Below are 23,451 nucleotides of genomic sequence, written 5' to 3' on the forward strand. Positions count from 1 at the left end.
GGAGGTATGGCTTGTTTTTATCTTGCCCAGATCTGCCTCTCTGCAGTTAGCTGTATTTTTGGAGTATTTGTATGTGTAATGCTAGTTGAACAGCTAGAAGAAAAAATACAATGTATTGTATTTTGCATCAAAATCTGCACAGAAGGCATGGGATACACAAGGACACTAAATTAGGAATGATAAATGAATCAGTTAACTCTAAATTAGCATAAATATGGCTGTTTTACTTCCCTATCTTTTCTTTCATTCTTACCTATTCTCTTCTCATTTGTGTCAGTTCCAGACAATATTCTTGTTTTTCTCAGGAAGGCAACCAGGTAGACCCTTGAAAGGTAATCAGATACTGGTTTTTTAGTGTGGCAGTGTGACAACAAAAATCACAGTTACTAAGGCCTAAGTTACTAAGTTACTATGTTACAACAGTAGTTGGGAAGGCATTTTAAAAAACTGTGAGGCCGTGAAGACCGTGGAGAGTTTTAAAATACATACTATTATCAACTATATCTGAATTATCTTCTTTTTTTCTTTAGTTGGATTTCTAGATAAACTTGACTTTTTTAAAGGTTAATCTCAGCTTTCTTCTTTGTTCCTTATCCTCTTCCTTCCTCCCTGTTGCTTAGACTGCAGAAAGTCCCATGTAATTGATGCAACTATAAGAAACTATTGTGTAGCACTCTCTTTCCTGTCTGTAAAAATGGCTTTCCTTGCACTGAGTTGAAGAATGTCAGCTTATCAGGGAGGAAGATCAGTGACATAGCAATGAATGAGAAAATCCAGCATAGCTATGGAATTTTCTCCATGCAAATCAGCACTAGGACTTTTTTTTGATATTATTTCACAGGTAGCTTCTGCTTCTGACTAATACATCTGTAATAACTGTGGTGATTTGCAAGCAAATGACTGTGAAAATATAATTGCTGAGGTGATGGGTTGCTAAATTTAATTTCATATTAACTTAATTTCATAATAGTTTTTTATCAAATTCATGTTAATTACTTTCAATTGATAAAATTCCTGAAAACTTTTCAAAATGTTTAATCACCTGGATATTACATTGCTTTTCTTCACCAGATGCTCTCCTAACATTAAGTACAGTGTGCCAATTTGGTATGCAGCTGATTCAGGCTTATAGTCTTAGAATACTTCAAGTAGCAGTAGTTAATATGCTTAATGCTTTTTTCTTTCCATCTCTGTTTTCAGCAACTCATAACTTCACCGATCCTAGTATTTCAGAAAAGTTAACTGTTCCAAATTTTGGTTTTGTATCGCTTTTATTAGCCTGAGTACAGCCACTACTGCAACACGTAGCTGGCAAAGTGTAATTTGTTAAAATGTAGAATAATGTGTAAAGAGAAGTTTGTAAAAGAAACTTACACTATAAAAATACAATTATGTCAATGTTAGAGTTGCTGCATTTTAAGAAGCATTTGATATTTCAAAATGAAAGAACAGGACCCATTGTTTATGAGCAGTAATTTTACTGTAAGAAACAGAAAAATGTCATAATGTGAGAAAATAGCATATGATATTCCCTTGTCAGAGACCACTGAAACTCTAAGCTGACTTGACATCAATCTTTTCAGATCTGAAGAAGACTTCAATGGAAATCTTGCCAATATCTGAAATTTGACTGTATGTGTTATAGTGCCTTGAAATAATTTGTTGTCATACTAGAAAGTAAGCTTATACATGGAGACATTTTAGTAGTGTGATGCTTTCTTGTCTTCTAGGTGTATTGTTTTTTATGCAGAGATACTGAAACACTTTTTAATATTAGTGGTTTGATTTACTATTACTTGCAGACAGTTACTCTGCTTCCAGGTTTTATTGCCTTCTCATGTCTTAATAAAGCACAAAGTGGGTGAGTTTTCTGTACTGACAGTTCAGTATACCTTCTTTAAAGCTAAAGTGGCTCAATACTGAAGCTTCCCATTTGGCTAACCCTGTTTTCTTAACAAATTAAAGTTTCCCCCTTGCTTCTCCTGGTATTCAGCTTATAAAATAGGAGGTGTAAATGTTTTGAATTATTTAAAAAGTTCAAATATTTATTTCAAATTTGGTTTTGTATCTTCTCTTTCATTATTGCTTTCCTGTTTCAAACTAATATTTCTTCAGTACACTGAATTCATATTGGTTTGTTTCCTCCTAAAGTATTAGAAACACTTTTTCAAAATGTATACTTATCAGCTTGCTCGATAATTATTCTTAGTAGGTTTTACAGTTTAGATAAAGACCTACAGACTGTAGACAAGTTTTCTGTTTAAAATTATGAGTTTTACTTTCTTTTTTTGAGTTGTGTTTGTGTTTTCTTAAAATTAAATTGCCAGTTACAAATAGGTGACAGGACAAAAGTGACGTGTTTTATTAAGACCATAAAACTTGTGAAATAATTCTGTCAAGAAGAGCAGAAAAAGTCAAACCAATTTCCATAGGAAAGAATCTCTAAACTTTATTATATTTTACATTTTACACATGAACTATGATTATAGCTGTTCTCTTGATTTGCTGTATGCATGCCTTTAGCATTTTGTTAAGTCGTACAGAGTAAGATGTGAAGACAGAATACCATAGGGTTGCCCAACAGTTGCAGCATCTAAAGACACAGCAAAGCAGGCAATCGAGTAAAAATTATATAAAATTATTTTATTTCTTTCTGTAATTATTTATTTTAGTGGATTTGGGGAATGAATAAGAGCATAAGTGGGGAAAGATTTAACTCTTTATCTTCCCGTGGTAGATGGTGCATTTCAATGATAATATTTCAAGCTACCAGAGACATCTTAGCATTGTGGTACTAGTCTTTGTTCTTTGATATTTTATCTTTTCAAAATATATACTGGGCTCATAATTTTAAAAAGCCAAGCTGCGAGTGTCTTTCAGAAGGGGCCGAACACACATATTTTTAATATCAAAGTTTCAGAGAAAAATTTAAACACTTTTTAATTTTCATCTCTGGATGTCTACTAACTGTTAGATAGCTTACTCTCTTTGTTAACCTTTCTAATAAAAAATAAAACATTTATGCACTGCAAAAAAAATTCTCAGTGTTGCTGAATTAATTTGATTTACAATTTCTGTAAATTTAAAAGAGAACTTATTAGGGCCTACCAGGATATTCATGCCTTGAAAAATCTTCATTGGAATTACTTACCAACTGCGTGACATTCTTTGAAAATACTGATGGGCCATCAGTGGTGCAGTAATGAAAAAGCATAAAATGAAGGCAATGACAGAAAAATAAGCTAAGTATTGTGAAGTTTTTTTTCCTAAGAAAACATAACTTAGGATACTCAGTGTTAACAACTCTCAGAAGTGTATTGGGCTAAACTGTAATTTTGGACTCTGTTGTGGAGCATCCCTATGAAATACTTGTGACTTCATTGTTGTATGAGAGAAATATACATTTAAGTTTCAAACTGCTGAGTAGTGTAGTGCATTCTTGAGCCGTTGTCCAAGCATTTATTTTTCTCTACTAGAGTTTCCTGTGTGCTTCCCCACTCTTACTCTGAACAGATCTTTATGAGCAGTATCTTGCCTCCTGCTAGAGAACACATGGTTGTTAATGTCCAAGTTAATTAATGTTAAATAGAGTTTTCAATAATATTTTTATGTCCAATATTTTTGAACATGAACTAAAAAGGGGGAATTATGAAAATTATTATAAGGAGAAAGTAACTATAGTTTTTCTTTTTGTGGACAGAAAAAGTGTTATTTCAAGGAACTCAGTTCTCATTAGCTTTGCAATGGTAAGATAAAAAAGTAGGTCCTTCTGTGATCCACGTAACATGGGATGTTATTTACATATGCGTGGAGATCAGATTCTGTTATCTGTATCACATTTTCTTAATTTAAGGAGTAGAAAAATCATGCTTTTTACACATAAAAAAGCCAGATGGAAGAATGTTGCATTTGGTTGCTTGTAGAACTGATAACATAGCATTTTATTTCCAAAGATAGGATTAGAAATTATTATTTTTGTTATTCAATGATCCCGATGAGTCTTTTACACCAGCACTGTACTTTTCTCTGTGAATATGTTTACTCATTCCCTCTTAATTAGTTCTAGTTTATGCCCCTATAATTGCTCTGTCCTGCAAGGATGAATTGGATATATTTTTTTTCATTTATTTTTGTCTGGATAAGATGGCTAACTCTCATTGTGAGTGTACATTAAAAAAAATTCTGATGCAAATCATGTGCTATCTGCAATAAATACATACATAAAGAATCTGAAAGCAGGAAATGATTTAGTGACTCATCCTGGTGTGGGATAAGTGAGGCGTCCTTTCTCTTTGCCAATTAACAAGAGTATTGCTATTTGTATTAGGGCCTTATGGTTGCTGTACCGGATCTTAAAAGGATTATCTTTGTTGTTGATTTGATTTGTGTTTGGTTTTAGTCTTTAGCAGTGTGGTTTATCGATTTCTGAGTCATGGTGACACTGATTTGTCTATATCCACCATGGGCACAAAGATTAATAGATAGTAAAGAAAACTACTTTTCAATGTCTGAGTTGAAAAACAAGATCTACTTGTCTCTCTTTACCTCACTACATATGTGTATAATATATATATTTTAATTATAGCATAAATTGTATTGTTTGGTCAATAATGCATTCTTTAAAAGTAAATATTCAATTAGTAATGAAGTTCTTCAACTAGCAATGAAGCCAAAAAGTGTGATGATTTATATAGTGGCAAATCCATTTTATGTAGCTTTACAAATTCCCAGATTAATTCCATTCACTTTGTATCAGATGACTGTTGCATTACTATTGCTGCAGTCCTTTCTTCCAGTATTTGTAGCTGTCTACTGGTTACATAGCCTCCAGTTTCTCCAGCCTCTCTTATTTTTCTCTACCAGCCCTCTTTTAGTGGTAGAGGCCATCCCCTTTTTCTGATTCTAGTGTAGTGAAGCTTCAAGACTCAATGAAAATAGTACTAGAGGACTGAAGGAAAAAGCATCATTTTGCCTGCTTGGCATATAAACTGCAAGCAACAACTCCTTTGATATCTGCTACATGTTGAAGAACCCTGAAAAGGGTTCTCGCACATTTCCAGATAAACTGGTGGGTATGTGAATAAGAAGTATGGAACTTGGGTATCTTTGAACAGGTTCCCAGGTAATTTGGGATATCTTCTTTTTAATCCCTCCTTAAACTTTCTGTTACAGAAATGCTTTGCAGAGCTCCCCATTGCCTGAGTGTTCTGTTTTCTCTTTCCATAATTGCAGTCTTCCAGAAAAGACAAAATGCCTCAATTTTAGGCCTTTTTTTTCAAATTTTGTCCAATATTGAATACCGGTAAGGCGTAGGAGGGAAGAGAGTGTGTGAAGAAACAGATTTCTTTGATGCAGTGAGAGTTGAATCTGCATTTGAATTAGGGAAAAAAATAGCTGTTGGCTAGAAGCACACCATTGCCTTAAAAACACATTCAATATTTAACGTAGTTGCCGCTAGTACCAAAAAATCCAACTTACTTCTGTGTTTACAATAGCAAATAGACGTTTCATGGTGCCATTAGAATGTATGGATATTAAACTGTTGCTATAGCTTTAAAGCCTATATGATAGGTTTTTTACAATATCCTTACTGTTTTTACAGTAGTAAAATGGTAGTGGGAGGTTGAGATTTATTTGCCTCTTTCTGAAAAGTACACAGTTGTCCTCTCTCCACACCTAAACAAGGAAGAATACTTGAGAGAATTAACCACTCTTTTTGTTCCTGCTAGTCAAACAAATATAACTTACCTTCAGGTTTGCCCTTGTTGCAAACTTGAATTACTGTGTGCACAGCAGTGGCTTCACTTCGAAGAATGGCACTGGAGACTGTGAAAAAATCTTCATTAAAAAGTGGTGTTCATCTGGATTGGAAATAATACTGACACACAGTGTTTACTAAGCTTTGATAAGTGTTTATCAGCATAAGATGAAATGGTTGATTAAAAAGTAAATTAGGCTGCATTTATCTTCACTGTGCAAAACTTAAGACTGTCTATGACAAGCATTGTTTGAAAAGTAGGAACTTAAAAAAGGAATTTCCAGTTCAACCTTAAGTATTTTTGAAAGGGGAGAACAGAAAATACTGCAGAGCAACGTTCCTTAAGAGCCTTCCTTAAGAATCTGCAGTCATTCAAGGAATTAGTTTATGTTTAAAAGTGGTATATTTTGTTTCTTCCAGATGGTCCTAGGCCCTCACAGAAAGAAATCATATCACTAAGGGCATTCATGCTGCTGTTTTTGAAACAACTTATATTGAAGGTAAAACAGTCTGTTCCAGATGGAAGACATTGAGATCTGTTATATACATGTAATAGGATCTTTCATAGTAGTAAATACATAATACCTGTCAGATATTGAATCTGTTCATGGTTAATTTTTATGTTCATGCACATACCTCTAATCAACATAAAGGCAGTAAATCCATACAATATTTCTTATTGACCTCACCAAACTATGTCATATATATTTTGTTAAATGTACTTGCAGAAATAGTGTATGACACTACAGAAACCTTCAGGTATTTGGACTTTTCCTATATGATAGTAGATAGTTGCTTGACTGATCAAATAAAAAAGGTAACGGCAATTGTTAAGTTAGTTATTGCTTTATGGTTTGTTTTTTTTTTTTTTTTTTTGGTTCTGCCACTGGTTGAAATGGTCTAGGACTCTTTCTGTTACAGCTGAATGCTAGTCTTTGAACTAGACTGAAAGCCAGTATTTTCTGGCCTGGCTTATTCCTTCTGGTTTTTCTGTTCTGTTTGAGGGACTGGGGGAGTGGCAGTAGTAGTATATGGGATCTCAGGGCCCACACTGTAAGGATCCTTGCTAGCAGGAATCCAGTGCTGACTTCATGCTGGTTTGAATTGTCAACGTCATAAGGAAAAGCAATGGAATGTGAGAGAGTATTTAGTCTTTTGAGATTAAATAGAAAATATTATATGATTATTTGATTTGGTCCAAATTTTTCTTGAGCCAACTTTAAGGAAGTTATTTTCTCTGAATAATGCCTCTCTCTTTTTTTTTTTTTTTTTTTTTTTTTTTTTTTTTTTTTTTTTAGGATCGAGGAGTGAAAGAAGATGAACTACAGAGTATATTAAATTACTTGTTAACAATGCATGAGGTACATTTCTGTAATTTACATCTTTTACTGTAACAATTTTAGCAGCTCTGTGGGAAACCTACTGTTGAGGTGAGTTTGTAGAATAACATTGATGCTTGTCATACAGGATGAAAATATTCATGATGTGCTGCAGCTGCTAGTGGCACTAATGTCCGAACATCCAGCATCCATGATACCTGCCTTTGATCAGAGAAATGGGATACGGTAAGACAGTGAAGTGAGAAAATATCTTAACAGTAGTTCCAGTATCATCACTCTCCAGATTGCTTCTTTTTCACATGACTATCACACTTGCTGGTTTTTCAAACTGCAATTCTATTAACTTAGGCTATATTTTTTTTTTTTCAAAAACATAGTGTTTTTGATAGCTTGGATGAAAACATTTTCAGCTTAAGGTTATCATTATGATATTCGAAGGTAAATGTACTGATGTACTTGATTCTCAGTCTCAAATAGAATATGTAATTAACAACATGTATCAAAAAGCCAAGTATCTGTCTCACAATAATTTTGAATATTCTGTCTTCAGATGTTTAACATAATTTGAAGAAGAAGAAAATAAGAGAAATTGTGCCCTAACCTCTCGAATTCTCTCTGAAAAGATTAAAAAAAAACTATCTGTGGAATTCATATGCTCATCTGTTTGACAGTAAAATTAATAACTGATTATTCCCAAAGAAGCCGTATTTCTGTTGTTTACTTATGCCTAATTTGGTAATGCAATTTTTTTCAGAGATTATGAATTTTCATGTTAATGATTTAGTGTTTACTAAATCATAAATTTACCATATTTCTAAATATAGAATTTTATTTTGTGTGATTCTGAAAACACTTTGTAGAATCATGGAATCATGGAATGGTTTGGGTTGGAAGGGATCTTAAAAATCATTGAGTTCCAACCCCCCTGCCATGGGCAGGGACACCCTCCACTAGACCAGGTTGCTCAAAGCCTCATCCAGCCTGGCCTTGAACACCTCCAGGGATGGGGCATCCACAACTCCCCTGGGCAACCTGTTCCAGTGCCTCACCACCCTCACAGTAAAATGCAAGGGGCTTGTAAAACAAGGGGAGGGGGGAACATCTACTACCTGATAAATTCAAGCTTCGTTTTGCCAAAATGCTGAGATCTTCATGCAAATACTTGTATTTAAAACTGTTTGAGTAACAATGCTATTTCAAGGGAAGACTCGTACTCACAGTTAGAACTTTGTTTTCTACCTATAGTTGTCTATGTTGAGACAGAATTCTGTTCCTGACACCTTTCAAAGAAGAGTAAGACTGATCTAGAGGAATTAAGACATCTTTATGTAACATTTGTGGTACCAATATTAAAACTGTTTCATGGTTCAGCCTCTGTGTTTAAAAGTCTGTGCTGAAAAAGTGGAGAGAATGCACAGAGTTGCCATTTTTAAATGTTCAAAAAGAATGCCTCATGTAGAATTAGGTGTTTGTCTGCTTAGGTTATCAAAGGACAAAAGCCTCAGAGGACATTTGGTAATGGCCTAAGTTCATTCAAAAGAGAAAGATATTGTCTGCTAAAGCACTCTTTAGTGGAGGAAGACTAAAAGCAGTGGCTGAAAGCTGAGGCTCATCTAACTCAAATGAGAAACTAAATTACAGATTCAAAAATTGTTGACGAACAGTCCAGGTGAAGGTTAATGTTTTCTGTCTCTTGGTGTCTTCAAATCAAGACTAGTCTCCTTTCTGAAAGACTGTAGAATTTGTGTTTAAACCAATCATATTAATAAAATAATTAATCAATTAAATTAGGTAAATTTTGACACCCTTTTTATCTGGGATTTAAAAACATTGGTTGTATTTTCTTTCTACTTCAAATTTTGATGCAATGAGGATGCAGCTTCATAGGTGTATATGGGATTTTGTGTAACATATTGCCATATTTTACTTTTGACAAATGAGATTTCAGTATAAACATCCTGTGATTAAATGCAGGTACCCTATCCTGTGTGGAAAGGATATTGAGTGACCTTATGTGCTCCAATCTGCTTCTCTTGTCTTAAGCTACAACTGCTCTAACTGTCTTTTATTTGTTCCAAGATAGAAGTATGAGAGAAGGTTGTCGGTTTTTGTTATAAAACATTGAAGTGAACCAAAAGACATCACGTCTCCAACCTAAGGAATTCATAATCAGACTCTTGTGCTGTGTTTGGTGCTTTCAGTATATCCTTCCATTTTGTGTAAATTGCTATTTTTATAGTTTTATTTATTAAGAAATATCCCTGTCCAGTGAAATGCAATCTATATATGGGATGTTTACTAATAAACTGAAAAAAACTTGTCGAATTTGTTTTTCTTTTTTAGAGTAATTTATAAATTATTGGCTTCCAAAAGTGAGAGTATATGGGTGCAAGCTTTGAAGGTCCTTGGATATTTTCTTAAACACTTGGGTCATAAGTAAGTGTAGTTTTAAAATTGTTATAGTGATGTATTTAAGTTCTCAATTATTCTTGTCTTTTTGTCATGATTACTGTATATTCTTTGACAATCTGTAGAAATTACTTAAAATTGTTAGGTTTCCTGATTAATAATTTGTGTCTTCATACATTTGGATAAAATTAATTTTCCAGTTAACTCCTATAATGTTTGACAACATACAGTGATTGTCTGCCAAATATATCTTATGCTGAAATTCAAGTCTTAAAATGATTGAAAAACATTTTCCAAAAATACATTTTATAAATGTATATTATATGTTCAGCTAAGGATAATGGCAAACATATGAGTGTCATCAAAAATTTGTTGCTGGAATTTTCACTGTCATTGCAATAAAAGTTTCAGGGCAATACTTTTAAAAATAGCTTTAAGAGGATGGGAAAAATGAAATAGAAGAATATGTTATTCACATGGGAAAGTTTTGGAAGGAAAATCAAACAGACTAAGTAAAAGATCATTAAAAAAGGAGGTAAGGACATACCTCTGTACAAGAAATGGTCACATATAAAATGTGGCAGCAAGAAATATTCACATTTAAAAAGAACTGGTGTCACAAAATAGACGTACTTAATCTCATCTTCCATATTTTGGTCTTAAGAAAGAATTAAAAAGTATGCAGTGCTGTGTAACCTGCTGCTACTCACTTTTCCTCTCCTCCATGTGGTGCTTAACTGTCTGCCAGGGTTAGCCCACAACAATATTCCAGTGGGAGACTGTGCAGTACAAAAATCAACTGTGTGCTTCACAAGCGACTTCATCATGTAAGACCTCCTTAGAAGGGAAAGGAGCTAGGAGTCCAGCCAAAGTGTGGTATTGATAGACATGCTTTGCTCAGTAAGATCAGTAAAGTATGACTGTAATTGAGAGGCACTAAGCTGAGAATATGCTCCCAAATGGTTTTTTTCTTTTGGGATCCAGCAAGCCAAATAGCATTCTGGGAATTACTAAGGCAAATTGATAGTCCACTCAAGAATCTCCAAGGGCTTTTCAAACATTACTTACTATAAATCATTCACATTGATAGGAGTAGGATTAAGATACACCAGATGTAGGTTTGACTTGTGCAGAAGCCTGGCTGTGTCAAAATAAGTATATTTGTTTAAAATATTTATTGCTTATTTAGTAAATCAAGTGGCAAACTCTGTTTGTCTTGTAAAACATTACAGAAAAAGAAATGTGAGAATTTTCAGAAGCTGAAATTTAATTTTCCAGTCCTTAGCGTCTTCTTGTAATTATGGACGTATCAGCTGCCATTGCTGAGTGAAAGTATGTACTTAGCACAAAATTAAATAACTTATTTTTCTTGTAAATGAAGTAATTGAAATCCACTTGAATATTCTCTGTAACTTTCAAAGTTATTTTTAAATTTTCAGACCTCCAAACATCTGTAAATGTTCACATTTTATGTACATTTCAGCAAGTAAAAGTGCCCCTCTCTCCTGCCCTTTTTGTATCTTACAGCTACCACTTGTGAAGTGTGCCTGTTTGTGCACATAGACATGTGTCCTTGTGCTTGATTTTATAACATTGTAGTCAACTACAGGAAATTATAAGTGATTATAAAATTATAAACTACATAAAATTATAAGACCCTTAAATTTCTGTTTCACAGTACGAGAGGCAGTTGTATTTTAATACACTACATTAGAATTGCATGAAGAGATGTTATAATGGGATTTATGAAACAGGAACCATTATTAATAACAAATGTGTAGGTACAAAACCAGTTACCATTGCTGTAGTTCATATATATTCATCACAGTTTAAGCTATAGAGGGGAGGTAATTGATTCTTAGCAGAAGCAACCAGTAACATGTTAGATGAGAGCCTGAATAGCTTAATTGATTTTTTTTTTTTTGTGATCTGAGATGGTTGACTACTTTGTCTAACCCTAACAGTTGGCAAAATCCTGTTCTTTTCCTTCTCTGACATCTTTTGTTTCTATGCCACCACTGAAATCATAGTGCACTATTTGCACATTTAGACCTTCCAATTAATTTTCACTTCCATGTGCTACATCATAGCTCACAGTGTTTAATACCTGTAGTTTTTCTCATCAGTAGCTCATGAAATCTCTTCTGTGCACAGAAGAGTACACACTGGTATAAGCAGTTGCCACTCTGTTTTGTGGTTATTTGAAAATTATAATATAATATATTAATTTCAGAAGTTCTAGAATGAATCTGTGTAATTCAAACCTCTGTTATTATCATCAGTAATCATGAAAAGGGAGTTTCTTAGCTTTCGAATGCATAAATTGTACAGCAACTTTACTGTATTTTATCTTATTTCATATTTTTCTGGTGCTTTAATAGAGATTAGTAATTATTTTGAATAATGTTTTTATTTCATATTCATTACAGTAGTGGATAAATTTAATGAAGCAATTTATGAGAAGTACTCTGTTTATGATGTCATATCCAATTTTGAAAGAGTAGTGTTTTGGGACAGATGGAATTCACTGATGTGAACTGCTTTCTTCTCTCCTTTTTAAGATTTGAGTTTTTGATCCTAGCTATAAAATTCACTTGGAATTTCATAATTTTTCAAGATTTTATTTCCTTTGCATTGTAACATATGTTATTTTGGGACTTTATTATTTTGGCTGCATGAGAGAATGCTATATAAAGAGAATGGCAGTACTGATAAGTCTGTATGTGTTAGTATTTATGTTCGAAGATCTGAGATTGGATTGTCCTGTGTCCTTGAGAGAACGACAATAGATATGTTCTGAAGTTATGACATTTTAGCCAGCTCTTGGAGTCTCCCAGCCTGAGTAAGACAGAAAGGGACTCCTTTGTCCTTTCCCACTGTGAAAATCATGAAGTGCGAGAACGATGTGTGATTTTTTTTATACAAAAGCACATCCCAAATACAGCATTGCTTTATGTATTACTTTTGAACCTTTGTGTATTACTACAATTGCGTTCATCTTGGGAGAGATCTTAAATGATGTTTAATTCATAATATTTACAGAATAACAAGTTTTAGAAGTTTTTAGTACAACATCAAAGTATTTGGCTTTAGCAGTTTTTGCATTTACTTAAAATGTTCAACATGCTTGGCATTCTCCTCATGTTTTTATTCTCTCTTCCAGGCGAAAGGTTGAAATCATGCATACTCACAGTCTTTTCACTCTTCTTGGGGAAAGGTTGATGCTGCATACAAATACAGTGACAGTTACAACATATAACACACTTTATGAGGTACAAATTATTAAACATAGGGATTATCATCTCTATTGTAAAAATATGACTTAATTACATTGTTGTGACTCTGTGCTTTACAATATCCTCATTCTCAAGACTTTTGAGAAAATTTTAGATAGAAAGTTTTAAGAAAGGATTTGTTGGTTTAGAATGTATTTTGCCCTGCTTTGGATATTTTTATTGACAATGTCATAGGTTTTACATAGCCTCTATAAAGCTTTCAACTTATAGCATTACAAAGTGTAATGGAAAAGATCCTGCTATTTAAGATGTTCATCACTTTCCACAAAAACAAAACAAAACACAAAAAAAGAGTTACTGTAGACCTGCAAGTGCTCTTGCTCCTTCATTGTTTGGAGGAGTTTGTTTCCATTGCAATGCAAAGTGCGGGAGCCAAAGAGGTGCCTTTCTTTCTTTCTGTTTTTATTTTTGTGCCATTCCTTTCAAGTTTGCAAAATTTTGAAAAATGCTTATTTTGTTTTAAAACTAGTAATGCCAAAATGATAACTGAACACAGCCACTTTTATGTAACAGATACTGCTTGAGGCGAGTGAGTATGACCTCAAAGCATTCAACTGTTCTACCAGGCTCTTGTAGAAACTTCAGTTTTGATTATGAACAATTTTGTTAAAGCAAAAGATTGTCAACATCAAGTTGGTCAAAACCCACATCCTCATGCCTGCAAATGCATGAAGATCATGTCCAATCTTCATTTATTTTTAAAACGGTGACGTAGAACTGAGCCTTTTGCAATTTCTGAGGAACTTATGCACTAGAAATATTTATTTATTTTATTTTAATTTTTTTTTAGTCACAAATAGTTGTAATGGCTAGATACTGAGTACTGATTTCAGATGTTTAGGGTTCTGAGTCTGAGTGATGTAGAAAATATTCTCCTATGATTGTAAAAACCTAAGCATCATCTATTTGCTAATGACTTAGACATTATTTTTTATTGCACATATCTAAGCTTACCCTGTGTGATTTGGCCACTTGGGTCTCACAGTCTAGATGTCCCTGCATGCAGGTTTTTGAGAGCTTCTGTGATTGGTATTCTCAGAAAATATGTAACTCAGTGACAAAATTGAAGTCTTCATGGAGTGCAGCATCCACAGACATTTATGTGGGAAAAAAATAGCCATAGAAGGAGAAAAAAGAATTAAATGCCATAAGTGCAAAAAAATTGCTGAGGAACTGATGCACGTATTTTCCATGTTCTCTCATAAAAAGCAAAGGCATATTTGCATTCTATTTTAAATGCCAATATGTGAAGACCCATTCAATGATATTGTGTTTACGACTCACGTTAGTTTGGTTATTGATTAATGAATGAGCTAAATTGCTGCTTTAAAATAAATCACTAGTGAAATGATTCTATTTTGAAAGACATTTGCTTGAATAAACTTATTGAGAATCACGTGTTAATATTGTTAAATCTTTAGCTTGTCTTAAAAACAAATTTGAATTCATAGAACCAGTGACAAGTATACCAGTGTGAAAGGTCTGAGGTGTTGCTTCAATACAAGTTATTTGTCAGATACAATTCATGAACCAGCAGAATGATCTCTCTTGCTCATTATGTGAAGGCCCAGGATTATTCTTAGGGAATGCTGTTTGTGACTGTTCTTTCTGAGCTGGAATAAACCAAAGTGACTTTTAAGAAGTACTGGGTTTGGTTGTGGGTGGAATGTATGAGAATAACTTTTGATGTATAGTGCTCATGAAAGAATTTTTGATCTGTGAATGTATAACACTATGAGGACTATGAATGAAATATCTTTAAAACACCATTACTGTATATTTAGTCACCTAACTAAGAAGTTAGTTAACCAGCCAGGGTACATCTGTGAAAATCTTGATCCTTGCATAGAGGAATTGCTTGTTTCCATTCTTCAAGAATAAAAATATTGTACCAAAATGTTTTACATGAAGTTATAGTGTGGCCATAGTAAATGTTCTTAACAAATTTAAAATGAACTTAGAAATACTGTAGAATTTAAATAAAAAATAGTAAAAGGAACTTAATATTCTGTTTTAGATTTTGACAGAACAAGTATGCACTCAAGTTGTTCATAAACCACACCCAGAGCCAGATTCTACGGTGAAAATTCAGAATCCAAGTAAGAACAATATATTATGTTTGTATAATAAATATATTGCCTTGAAGTTGTGGGGTTTTTTGTAAGAATATGGTTCAGTAAGCAGCAACAATTCATTAGTGTATCTCAAATACATATGGGTTTCAGTTACTACTTGCATTAGTTGCTGTCAGCAACTTTTTTTTTTAAATATTTTTCAAATGTGTTATGTAACTAATGTATTCTTTCAAAGTGATTCTTAAGGTGGTGGCAACACTATTAAAAAACTCCACGCCAAGTGCAGAGCTGATGGAAGTTCGACGTTTGTTCTTATCTGACATGATAAAACTCTTTAGTAATAGCCGTGAAAACAGAAGGTATGTCACTACAAAGAGTATTTTCTCATCCTTGACTTGTGGGTGATAGCAATCTGTTGTACTCTGTGTAGAGTTTTATGCTATATATTAAATGGAATATATAAAAAATAAATTGAATAGGTCTGTGGTAACTTTTCTTACTCCAGCAACTAATATTGGCTTCTTCTGTTTAGAATATACTTAAAATTTTTATTCATCCTGAAGTATTTTTAAGTTTCTGCCTAACATTGGATTGATGTTCAGAGGAGATGTACCGTATTATTTTCCTCCTACTTTAACCATCATAATGTTAAAATAAAGCAGTTTTGTATGGATATATTTTGACCTAATTATTTCACTTTAGATGTTTACTTCAGTGTTCAGTGTGGCAGGACTGGATGTTTTCTCTGGGATACATTAACCCTAAGAACTCTGAAGAGCAGAAGATCACAGAGATGGTTTACAACATTTTCCGTATTCTCTTGTATCATGCAATAAAATATGAATGGGGAGGCTGGAGAGTGTGGGTGGATACTCTTTCTATAGCTCATTCCAAGGTAAGAAATGGCTCATGGATGTTTTTTTTAATACTGGCATCTCCCTCAAAGGTACTAGCAAGCTAGTAAAATGAGATGTAAAGTGATTTAGTGCCATCTGGTGGCTATCTCCATGCGTGTCAATGTGGCATTTCTTAGTCATCGTTGCAGGTCCTTTGCTGTGAAACAATTTGTGATCTGTATGTAATGTGTTGTTAAGATTCTTGTTAGGTTTTGTCCAAGTTCGTGTAGCATATGTTCATCCACATAATCTGTTTCTTTCTTTTTAAGGTCACATATGAGGCTCACAAGGAGTATCTAGCAAAAATGTATGAAGAGTATCAAAGGCAAGAGGAAGAAAACATAAAAAAGGGGAAGAAAGGGAACGTGAGCACTATCTCAGGTCTTTCCTCTCAGACAACAGGAGCAAAAGGTGGAATGGAAATTCAAGAGATAGAAGACCTTTCACAAAGCCAAAGTCCGGAAAGTGAAACAGATTACCCTGTCAGTACAGATACGAGGGACTTGCTCATGGCTACAAAGGTGTCAGATGATGTGCTTGGAAGTGCTGAGAGACCAGGAGGAGGAGTGCATGTGGAAGTTCATGACCTTTTAGTTGATATAAAAGCTGAAAAGGTAGAAGCTACTGAAGTAAAACTTGATGATATGGATTTATCACCAGAGACACTGGTAACTGGAGAAAATGGTGCACTTGTAGAGGTAGAATCTCTTCTAGATAATGTATATAGTGCTGCTGTTGAGAAGCTCCAAAACAATGTTCATGGAAGTGTGGGTATTATTAAGAAGAATGAAGAAAAAGATAATGGTCCATTAATAACTCTGGCTGATGAGAAAGATGAACCTTCTACTAACAGTACCTCATTTCTCTTTGATAAAATACCTAGTCAAGAGGAGAAACTTCTACCTGAACTTTCAAGTAATCACATTTCTATTCCAAATGTGCAAGAGACACAGATGCATCTTGGTGTAAATGATGATTTGGGATTGCTTGCACATATGACAGGTAGTGTAGATATAACTTGTGCTTCAAGTATAATAGAGGACAAAGAGTTCAAGATTCACACAACTTCAGATGGAATGAGTAGCATTTCTGAGAGGGCATTGGCTTCATCATCTAAAGGATTAGAATATGCTGAAATGACTGCCACAACTCTTGAGACAGAGTCTTCTGGTAGTAAAACTGTACCTAGTGTTGATGCAGGAAGTACAATATCAGATACAGAAAGATCTGATGATGGTAAGGAAGCAGGAAAGGAGATAAGGAAGATCCAGACAACTACCACAACCCAAGTAAGTTTCAAGTGCTGTAGCCATGTATGTGTCTGATGTAATCACTGTTCGTTGCTGCTGGATAAATTAATACTATGAGACCTGAGAGATGTTTGAAGTATATTTCTTTAATTAGATGAAAGGTGTCCATCCTCCGAGCCTATTTGCTTTGAAAATGCCATGACATGCGTAAGGACTGTGGAGTCTTTCATGTTGGTATAGAAAATATGTATTGCAATTGTGGATACTTTAGTTTAAAAAAACTTAGCCAAGAGAATCCCACATCCATTTTCCTTAGTTCTTGTAGACAAATTAGCTGATACTTTTAGACTGCTGCTTTATACTGTCTTGTTAGTATTCCTTAAGATTAGAAATATCTATATTTTACTATGAAACACACGCTGAAGTGTTCTTTACTCTTGCTGTACCTTTTTCAGAGTGTAGTCTTACAGCACTTCAGCACACTGTCTTTCTTCCCGCACAGGAATACTGGCACAAATAATCTCCATATTTGATCCTAACACAAGACAAGGAATAGTTTAGACATAATAGAAGGAAAATTGAGGCTTCGTTTCCAGGCCAGAAATCATTAATAAAAGGAGGAGTATCTGCTTCCTTGTTGGAGATCCTTTCTTGTCTAGGTCTCTCTCTGAAAAATTCTGAAAAATTATTGTTTTTGTGAGAGCCATAGCACTTTGAAAATGGGAAAGCTGAGGCAGAAGTCTACTCTTTGAAAGAATTTGTACTCTGTATACACAGCAAAATGCAAGATCACTTTGAACTTTTAAAGCACAGAATTCATTTCCTCACGTAACATTGTTCAGAGACTGTAGCACATAATCAAAGATTGCTTTTCAGGGTGTTATCAGGTGAAAGAATTGACTACCTTCAAGATTTAACTAGCTGGCTATATGTCCATCATGTACACCAGTGTGTATTTTCTAGGATTTTAAAATCAAGCAGATTTTCTGAAACTATGGAAGAAGAGACGAACAAAAATTGCAAAAATTGCTCTGCCCGGTACTGTGTAGTGTGTACCAAATTGTCAGAAGAAAGCGTTTCAGATACACACTCCAGTACATTCAAAGTACGTGTCATCTGATAGATGAACACAGATCAGCCTCCCTGCTTTGTTCTTCAGGGAGACAATACATTCAGAAAAAATCCAGTGGATGGACATTTTAATTTATTCAAAGAACCTGGGGTTTCCAAAACAGATACTTTCTCAAGAATGGCTTGAGAGCAGCCCTGAGAAGGATTTGGGGGTGTTGGTAGATGAAAAACTGAAAATGAGCTGGCAGCGTGTGCTTGCAGCCCAGAAGGCCAACCGGATCCTGGGCTGCATCAAGAGAAGTGTGGCCAGCAGGTTGAGGGAAGTGATTCTGCCCCTCTACTCTGCTCTCAGGAGGCCCCACCTTGGAGAACTGTGTCCAGTTCTGGGGCCCCCAATGCAAGAAAGATGTTGAGCTGTTGGAGCAGGTCCAGAGGAGGGCCACAAAGATGATCAGAGGGCTGGAGCACCTCCCTTATGAGGAGAGGCTGAGAGAGTTGGGGTTGTTCAGCCTGGAGAAGAGAAGGCTCTGGGGGGACTTAATAGCAGCCTGCCAGTACCTGAAGGGGGCCTACAGGAGAGATGGGGAGGGGCTTTTTACAAGGGCAAACAGTGACAGGATGAGGGGTAATGGATTTAAACTGGAAGAGGGCAGATTTAGACTAGATATTAGAAAGAAATTCTTTACTGTGAGGGTGGTGAGGCACCGGAACAGGTTGCCCAGGGAAGCTGTGGATGCCCAATCCCTGGAGGTGTTCAAGGCCCGGCTGGATGGGGCTTTGAGCAACCTGGTCTAGCAGGAGGTGTCCTTGCTCATAGCAGGGGGTTTGAAACTAGATGATCCCTTCCAACACAAGCTATTCTATGATTATATGATTGTATAATTCTCTTTTAAAAGAAAATTTAAAAGGCATTTACTCAGTGCAATGGGTTCTGACATAGAGAAGGAATACTCTCTTCTAAGTCTGTCTTCTATGCTAAGAACCTTTGTTTTGAAGAGAAAAGCAGATGGAGCTCTTGCTTTCCCTAGACAGGTATTATGAGAAAAGTTTGGGGTTCTCTTGTAAGTATTTTTTCAAAACTATAGAAATCCTCATAGCATCAGTGGCAGAATATCAAGCATTGTGTGGGTATCCTTATATTTAAAAGCATTATGTGTAATAATCAACAATAAGCCCTCAAAGCTCTCTATAGAGATAGTGTATCTGTTCCTATCAGTTCCCAAACACCTTATTTGACGTCTTAAAATTAAGATTGTTAATACCATGGAAACTGATAAATGGGAAAGAATGAAGGAGAGCATGAAAAGGACCAGTCAATTTTTATTTTGAAATGTGCATTTTTGTTTACAGAGTAAAAGATATGTGAAATACTAGTATTCGTTTGCTATGTACATATGTGCATCCATAAACCCTGTGAACTTGTATCATAAATCTTTAATGAAAAGATAATCTGACTTTGTACTAGCTACTGTAGAAAATCTTTTCGGCATTACTTTGGGACTCTTCTATTATTTAACCCCTTTTCTTGATAAATTTCACCTACAACAGTTGAACTATTAAAATGTAGGTTCCTTAAGCCTATAAATATTTGTTAGGATTAAAGTAATACATAACTCTTAATGAACTCTTATCAGATCTTTGTAAAATGTTTTCTAAATGTTTGACCCGTAGCTACTCACAAAATTCCTAGCAGATCTTTTGGATCAGCAAATTATCTGCAAACTGTATTCTTCAAGAGTCTGAATCTACAAGTTATTTAACTCCCTTGATTCTCCATATAATACTTAAATTACAGTTATTTTCCACTAAAATCTTATAAACTACCGTAGCCATTAATATCTCTTTTAAATAATTTTCTTAAAAACACTTATGAACTGTGTGACCACCAAAATTGCTGTTATCTTCTTTTCTTTGGGTGTTTTGAAATACCCTGTGAACTGCTAGCTGTCCATAGTTAACTCTTTTCTGTTTAAATGAAGTTAACAGTAATATAAAAAAAGATGGAAATATGTATTAAATAAAACATAAATCAATGATTATAATTTTCATGAAGTAAAGAGCAATGATAACATGTCTGCAATGGAGGTGGGAGTTTTGATTGCAGCATGTGTAGGAACTGACACATTAGATTTGATCTCTTTGAGACTACTGAAAACAAAGAAAATTACTTAAAGACTGGCCACCCAAGTGTAGCTAGTTGGGTTTCATTGTGGTTTATGCAATGCATATCAAAGCCAATTCTTGCAAATACAGCATTATTGTCTATATAAAAAGAATTCTGTTACGGTACAGTTATGCTGCTGCTGACATGACAACTGCCTATAGCTGTACCTGAAAGGGAACAAGCAGTATGTGAATGGGATTACTACCCTCATATACTATAAAAAGCTATCTACAATCAGCTCCCTACCTTACAGTAAGAAGCAAGCTGTCTTTTGTTCAAATGGACTGAAAGGAAGCATCAAATTATACATCAAAGTAGAGATGGGAACTCCTGCTTACTTCTAAGAGTTAATGTCTCTATGAATAGTCAATCAAATATTGATGAATATAAAAGTAACTCTTTCCTATGGTCCCAAATATGAAAGACTGAAAATAGAGTTGACAGCACACTGCAGCAGATTCATTCAAGAGTTCAAATCTTAGGTAAGCCTAAGAAGAAAATAGAATAATTATTTAAAGATAATTTTAAGAAAAAAAACATAGTAAATGAAAGCAACAGTAACAATTTTTGTCCTAGTAGGTCAAATTGAATGAGCAAGGAATCTTGCTCGGCTCTTGAAATGCTGGCTATGGAAGATCAAAATCAGACTAAAGATCTAAGAAGCTTTCCAGCTCAAATCCAGTGCCGTTTCCATTTTTGCATTGCTAGCAGAAATATTTTGTCTGTTTCTTTTTGCCTTTAAATGTCCGTATTTAAAACAGTACACTGAGATCAGAAGATGAATATGTGAGCAAAGAAAGTATATTTTCTATTTTGACAGTTTGAAGCTAATCTAAAATAATTTAAAAATAATTTCAAGGATCAGACTTAGTATTTCTTCTTTTCAGAGATGTTGCACATTACAGGTAATCTTGTTGTTACAAATATTTGTCTCAAATTCAGTCAAAATGTTTGTTCTTTACTACTCTTCCCCTCCCAGTATTTCCTATCTTTTATGTGCATCTTTTACTTTTGTGTTTAATCAACAAGTGGAAGCAGTTATGACTATGTAAATATTGAACGGGAATAAAATTCACATCCACCACCTGTTGGGAGGATCTAAAGAATGTCCTGAGGATCCATAACTGTTAACCAATGAACAAAGTGTAACAAAATCGGCAAAATTAGATTTGGGAGACTAGTTTTGATTTTCTAATGATCCTGCTAAAAAGACCAAATAAATAAATTGGTTATGGAAAATGAGCAACTGTCTAAAAGTACACTTATTCCTTGAAGCCCTCACTGGGCTTCAAACCCCATGTCTTGAGTCAAATATTCAAAGAAAATTGTGTTATCAGCACAAAAGAGTATTTTTTTTATATAAGCAAAGTCTTGTCACTGCTGACCTTGTACTGCCTTTGGTCTCTTCTGCAATACTTCAAGTGAAGAACCCACGTGTGGAACAACGGTGAACATCTGAAAGGAAGGCCAACTGTAGACCCTTAGTACTGATTGATTTGAATTGGAGCAGCTCCTTTACTGAAGGATACTGCCTGCCTTGGAATCTCAATATCTCCTGTAGTTTGTGCTCAAGTACAGTTTTAGTCCATCCTTTCTCAAATTCTGTGATCCATTCAAAAAACACATTGCAAAAATTGAATGTGATTTTTTAACTTCTTGTTGATGCAGGCGGTACAGGGTCGTTCTGTCACCCAGCAAGACCGGGATTTACGTGTTGACTTGGGATTTCGAGGAATGCCCATGACAGAAGAGCAACGACGACAGTTTAGTCCAGGTCCACGCACAACTATGTTTCGTATTCCAGAGTTTAAGTGGTCTCCCATGCACCAGCGGCTCCTGACAGACTTACTTTTTGCACTAGAAACAGATGTACATGTTTGGAGAAGGTAGGTGGTTGTTTCTGCTTTAACTCCTGTTTTGTGTTTCCACCAATGAGAAAAAATTAGATGCGTTGTAGCGAGGATGTTACTGGGATAGTGGGAAGGGAAAAAAAAAAGTGCCCTTCTGTATCTTGTGTCTTTCCTTTTCACCCCTTCCCAGCCTGTAACAGCTCTATTTCACAGGTAGCAATTTCTGTTTTCTTGAGGGATTGTATAACTCATACATACCTAGCTAAACTGAGCTGCTCTTTCAGCTTCTGTTTAGGGTAAAAATCTGCTACTTCGGTTTCAGATGTGAGGAAGACTTAGTGTTTGCTAAGGCTGTGTTTTTCAATTTATTTCAGCTCCTGGTTCTAGTTAGTCTTGGTGTTTTTTGTTATATTTTATGATGGCAATGTGATTTCCTAGGTTTTTTGTACACTTTAACAGAGATACTTAATAACTTATTGTTATCAATACCTGTAGGCATAATAGACACTATTTAATCTAATTTCCAGGACAGAATAGTTCATTTTCAGAAAACTCGAGCATAGTTATACTGAAGGACCAATTTATATTGCATTTAATTTCGAGTTTGGTGAACTGTTCTGTGATAGTCAGTAGGAAATAGACAATTTTTATAAATTTTTTTGACCAAATATGTGGGACGGGTTTGTACTTTGTGTTTAGGTAATGCTTGGAGATTAAAGTTAAGTTTGTATATTTTCAGTTGAAGCCTTTACAATTCAGTTGAATTTTTGTTTACTGGCTGGCAACAATATTGTTTTGGGAAAATAACATACTTACAGACTGGGTGTTCCTCAATATTTTCACACAGTGTTTCATATTTTTGGAGAGTGACTGTTTCATGGGACAATTTCTCATCAGTTAGGAATTGCTGAGATTTCAGCTAGTCTTATTAGCATCTGTGACTTGCAAAGCTATTGCTAATACTAATATTAGGTAATAAAGTTAATATTAGAACATGGTATCACCATATCATCAAGTTTCTCTGTTAAAAAACTAGCAGGTGTTATCATTAGGTGTTATCAAGGGTGCTTCAAATGGCACTGGTGCAGTATGGTGAACTCTTAATATCAAATAATAACTTTCATGCTGAAGAAACAACCCCACTACTTTCAGCAGAACTGCTTATGAAGTGGTAGTGGTTGATGGGAATAAAAGGTTACAAGCTATTGTTCTCAACTGCATATCTGACACTTAATTCTGGTGTGAAAACAGATAGCAATCAATTTGTTCATTAAACTAGTCCCGTTCATATTTTTAAAGAATTTACATTCATAATTTTGCAGAACAGAGTTTGCCTTTATAT

The 23,451-nt window shown here is 34.7% G+C and overlaps 1 protein-coding gene across 1 annotated transcript in view; it reads left to right on the forward strand.

The window, feature by feature from the left end:
- The window catches only part of NBEA (neurobeachin), a gene marked incomplete at both ends in the record, with an annotated part of 47,942 nt that overhangs the window by 5,766 nt on the left and 18,725 nt on the right, over positions 1–23,451 (forward strand). The window contains 10 exons of the mRNA XM_010075939.1: positions 6,179–6,258; positions 7,057–7,119; positions 7,226–7,323; positions 9,442–9,534; positions 12,671–12,779; positions 14,821–14,902; positions 15,114–15,237; positions 15,581–15,773; positions 16,044–17,063; positions 21,928–22,145. Of these exons, the coding sequence (XP_010074241.1) occupies positions 6,179–6,258; positions 7,057–7,119; positions 7,226–7,323; positions 9,442–9,534; positions 12,671–12,779; positions 14,821–14,902; positions 15,114–15,237; positions 15,581–15,773; positions 16,044–17,063; positions 21,928–22,145 (2,080 nt within the window). The remainder of the gene's footprint in view (positions 1–6,178; positions 6,259–7,056; positions 7,120–7,225; positions 7,324–9,441; positions 9,535–12,670; positions 12,780–14,820; positions 14,903–15,113; positions 15,238–15,580; positions 15,774–16,043; positions 17,064–21,927; positions 22,146–23,451) is intronic.

The sequence above is a fragment of the Pterocles gutturalis genome, unplaced genomic scaffold, assembly GCF_000699245.1.
Source record: "Pterocles gutturalis isolate BGI_N339 unplaced genomic scaffold, ASM69924v1 scaffold5303, whole genome shotgun sequence".
Lineage (NCBI taxonomy): Eukaryota > Metazoa > Chordata > Aves > Pterocliformes > Pteroclidae > Pterocles > Pterocles gutturalis.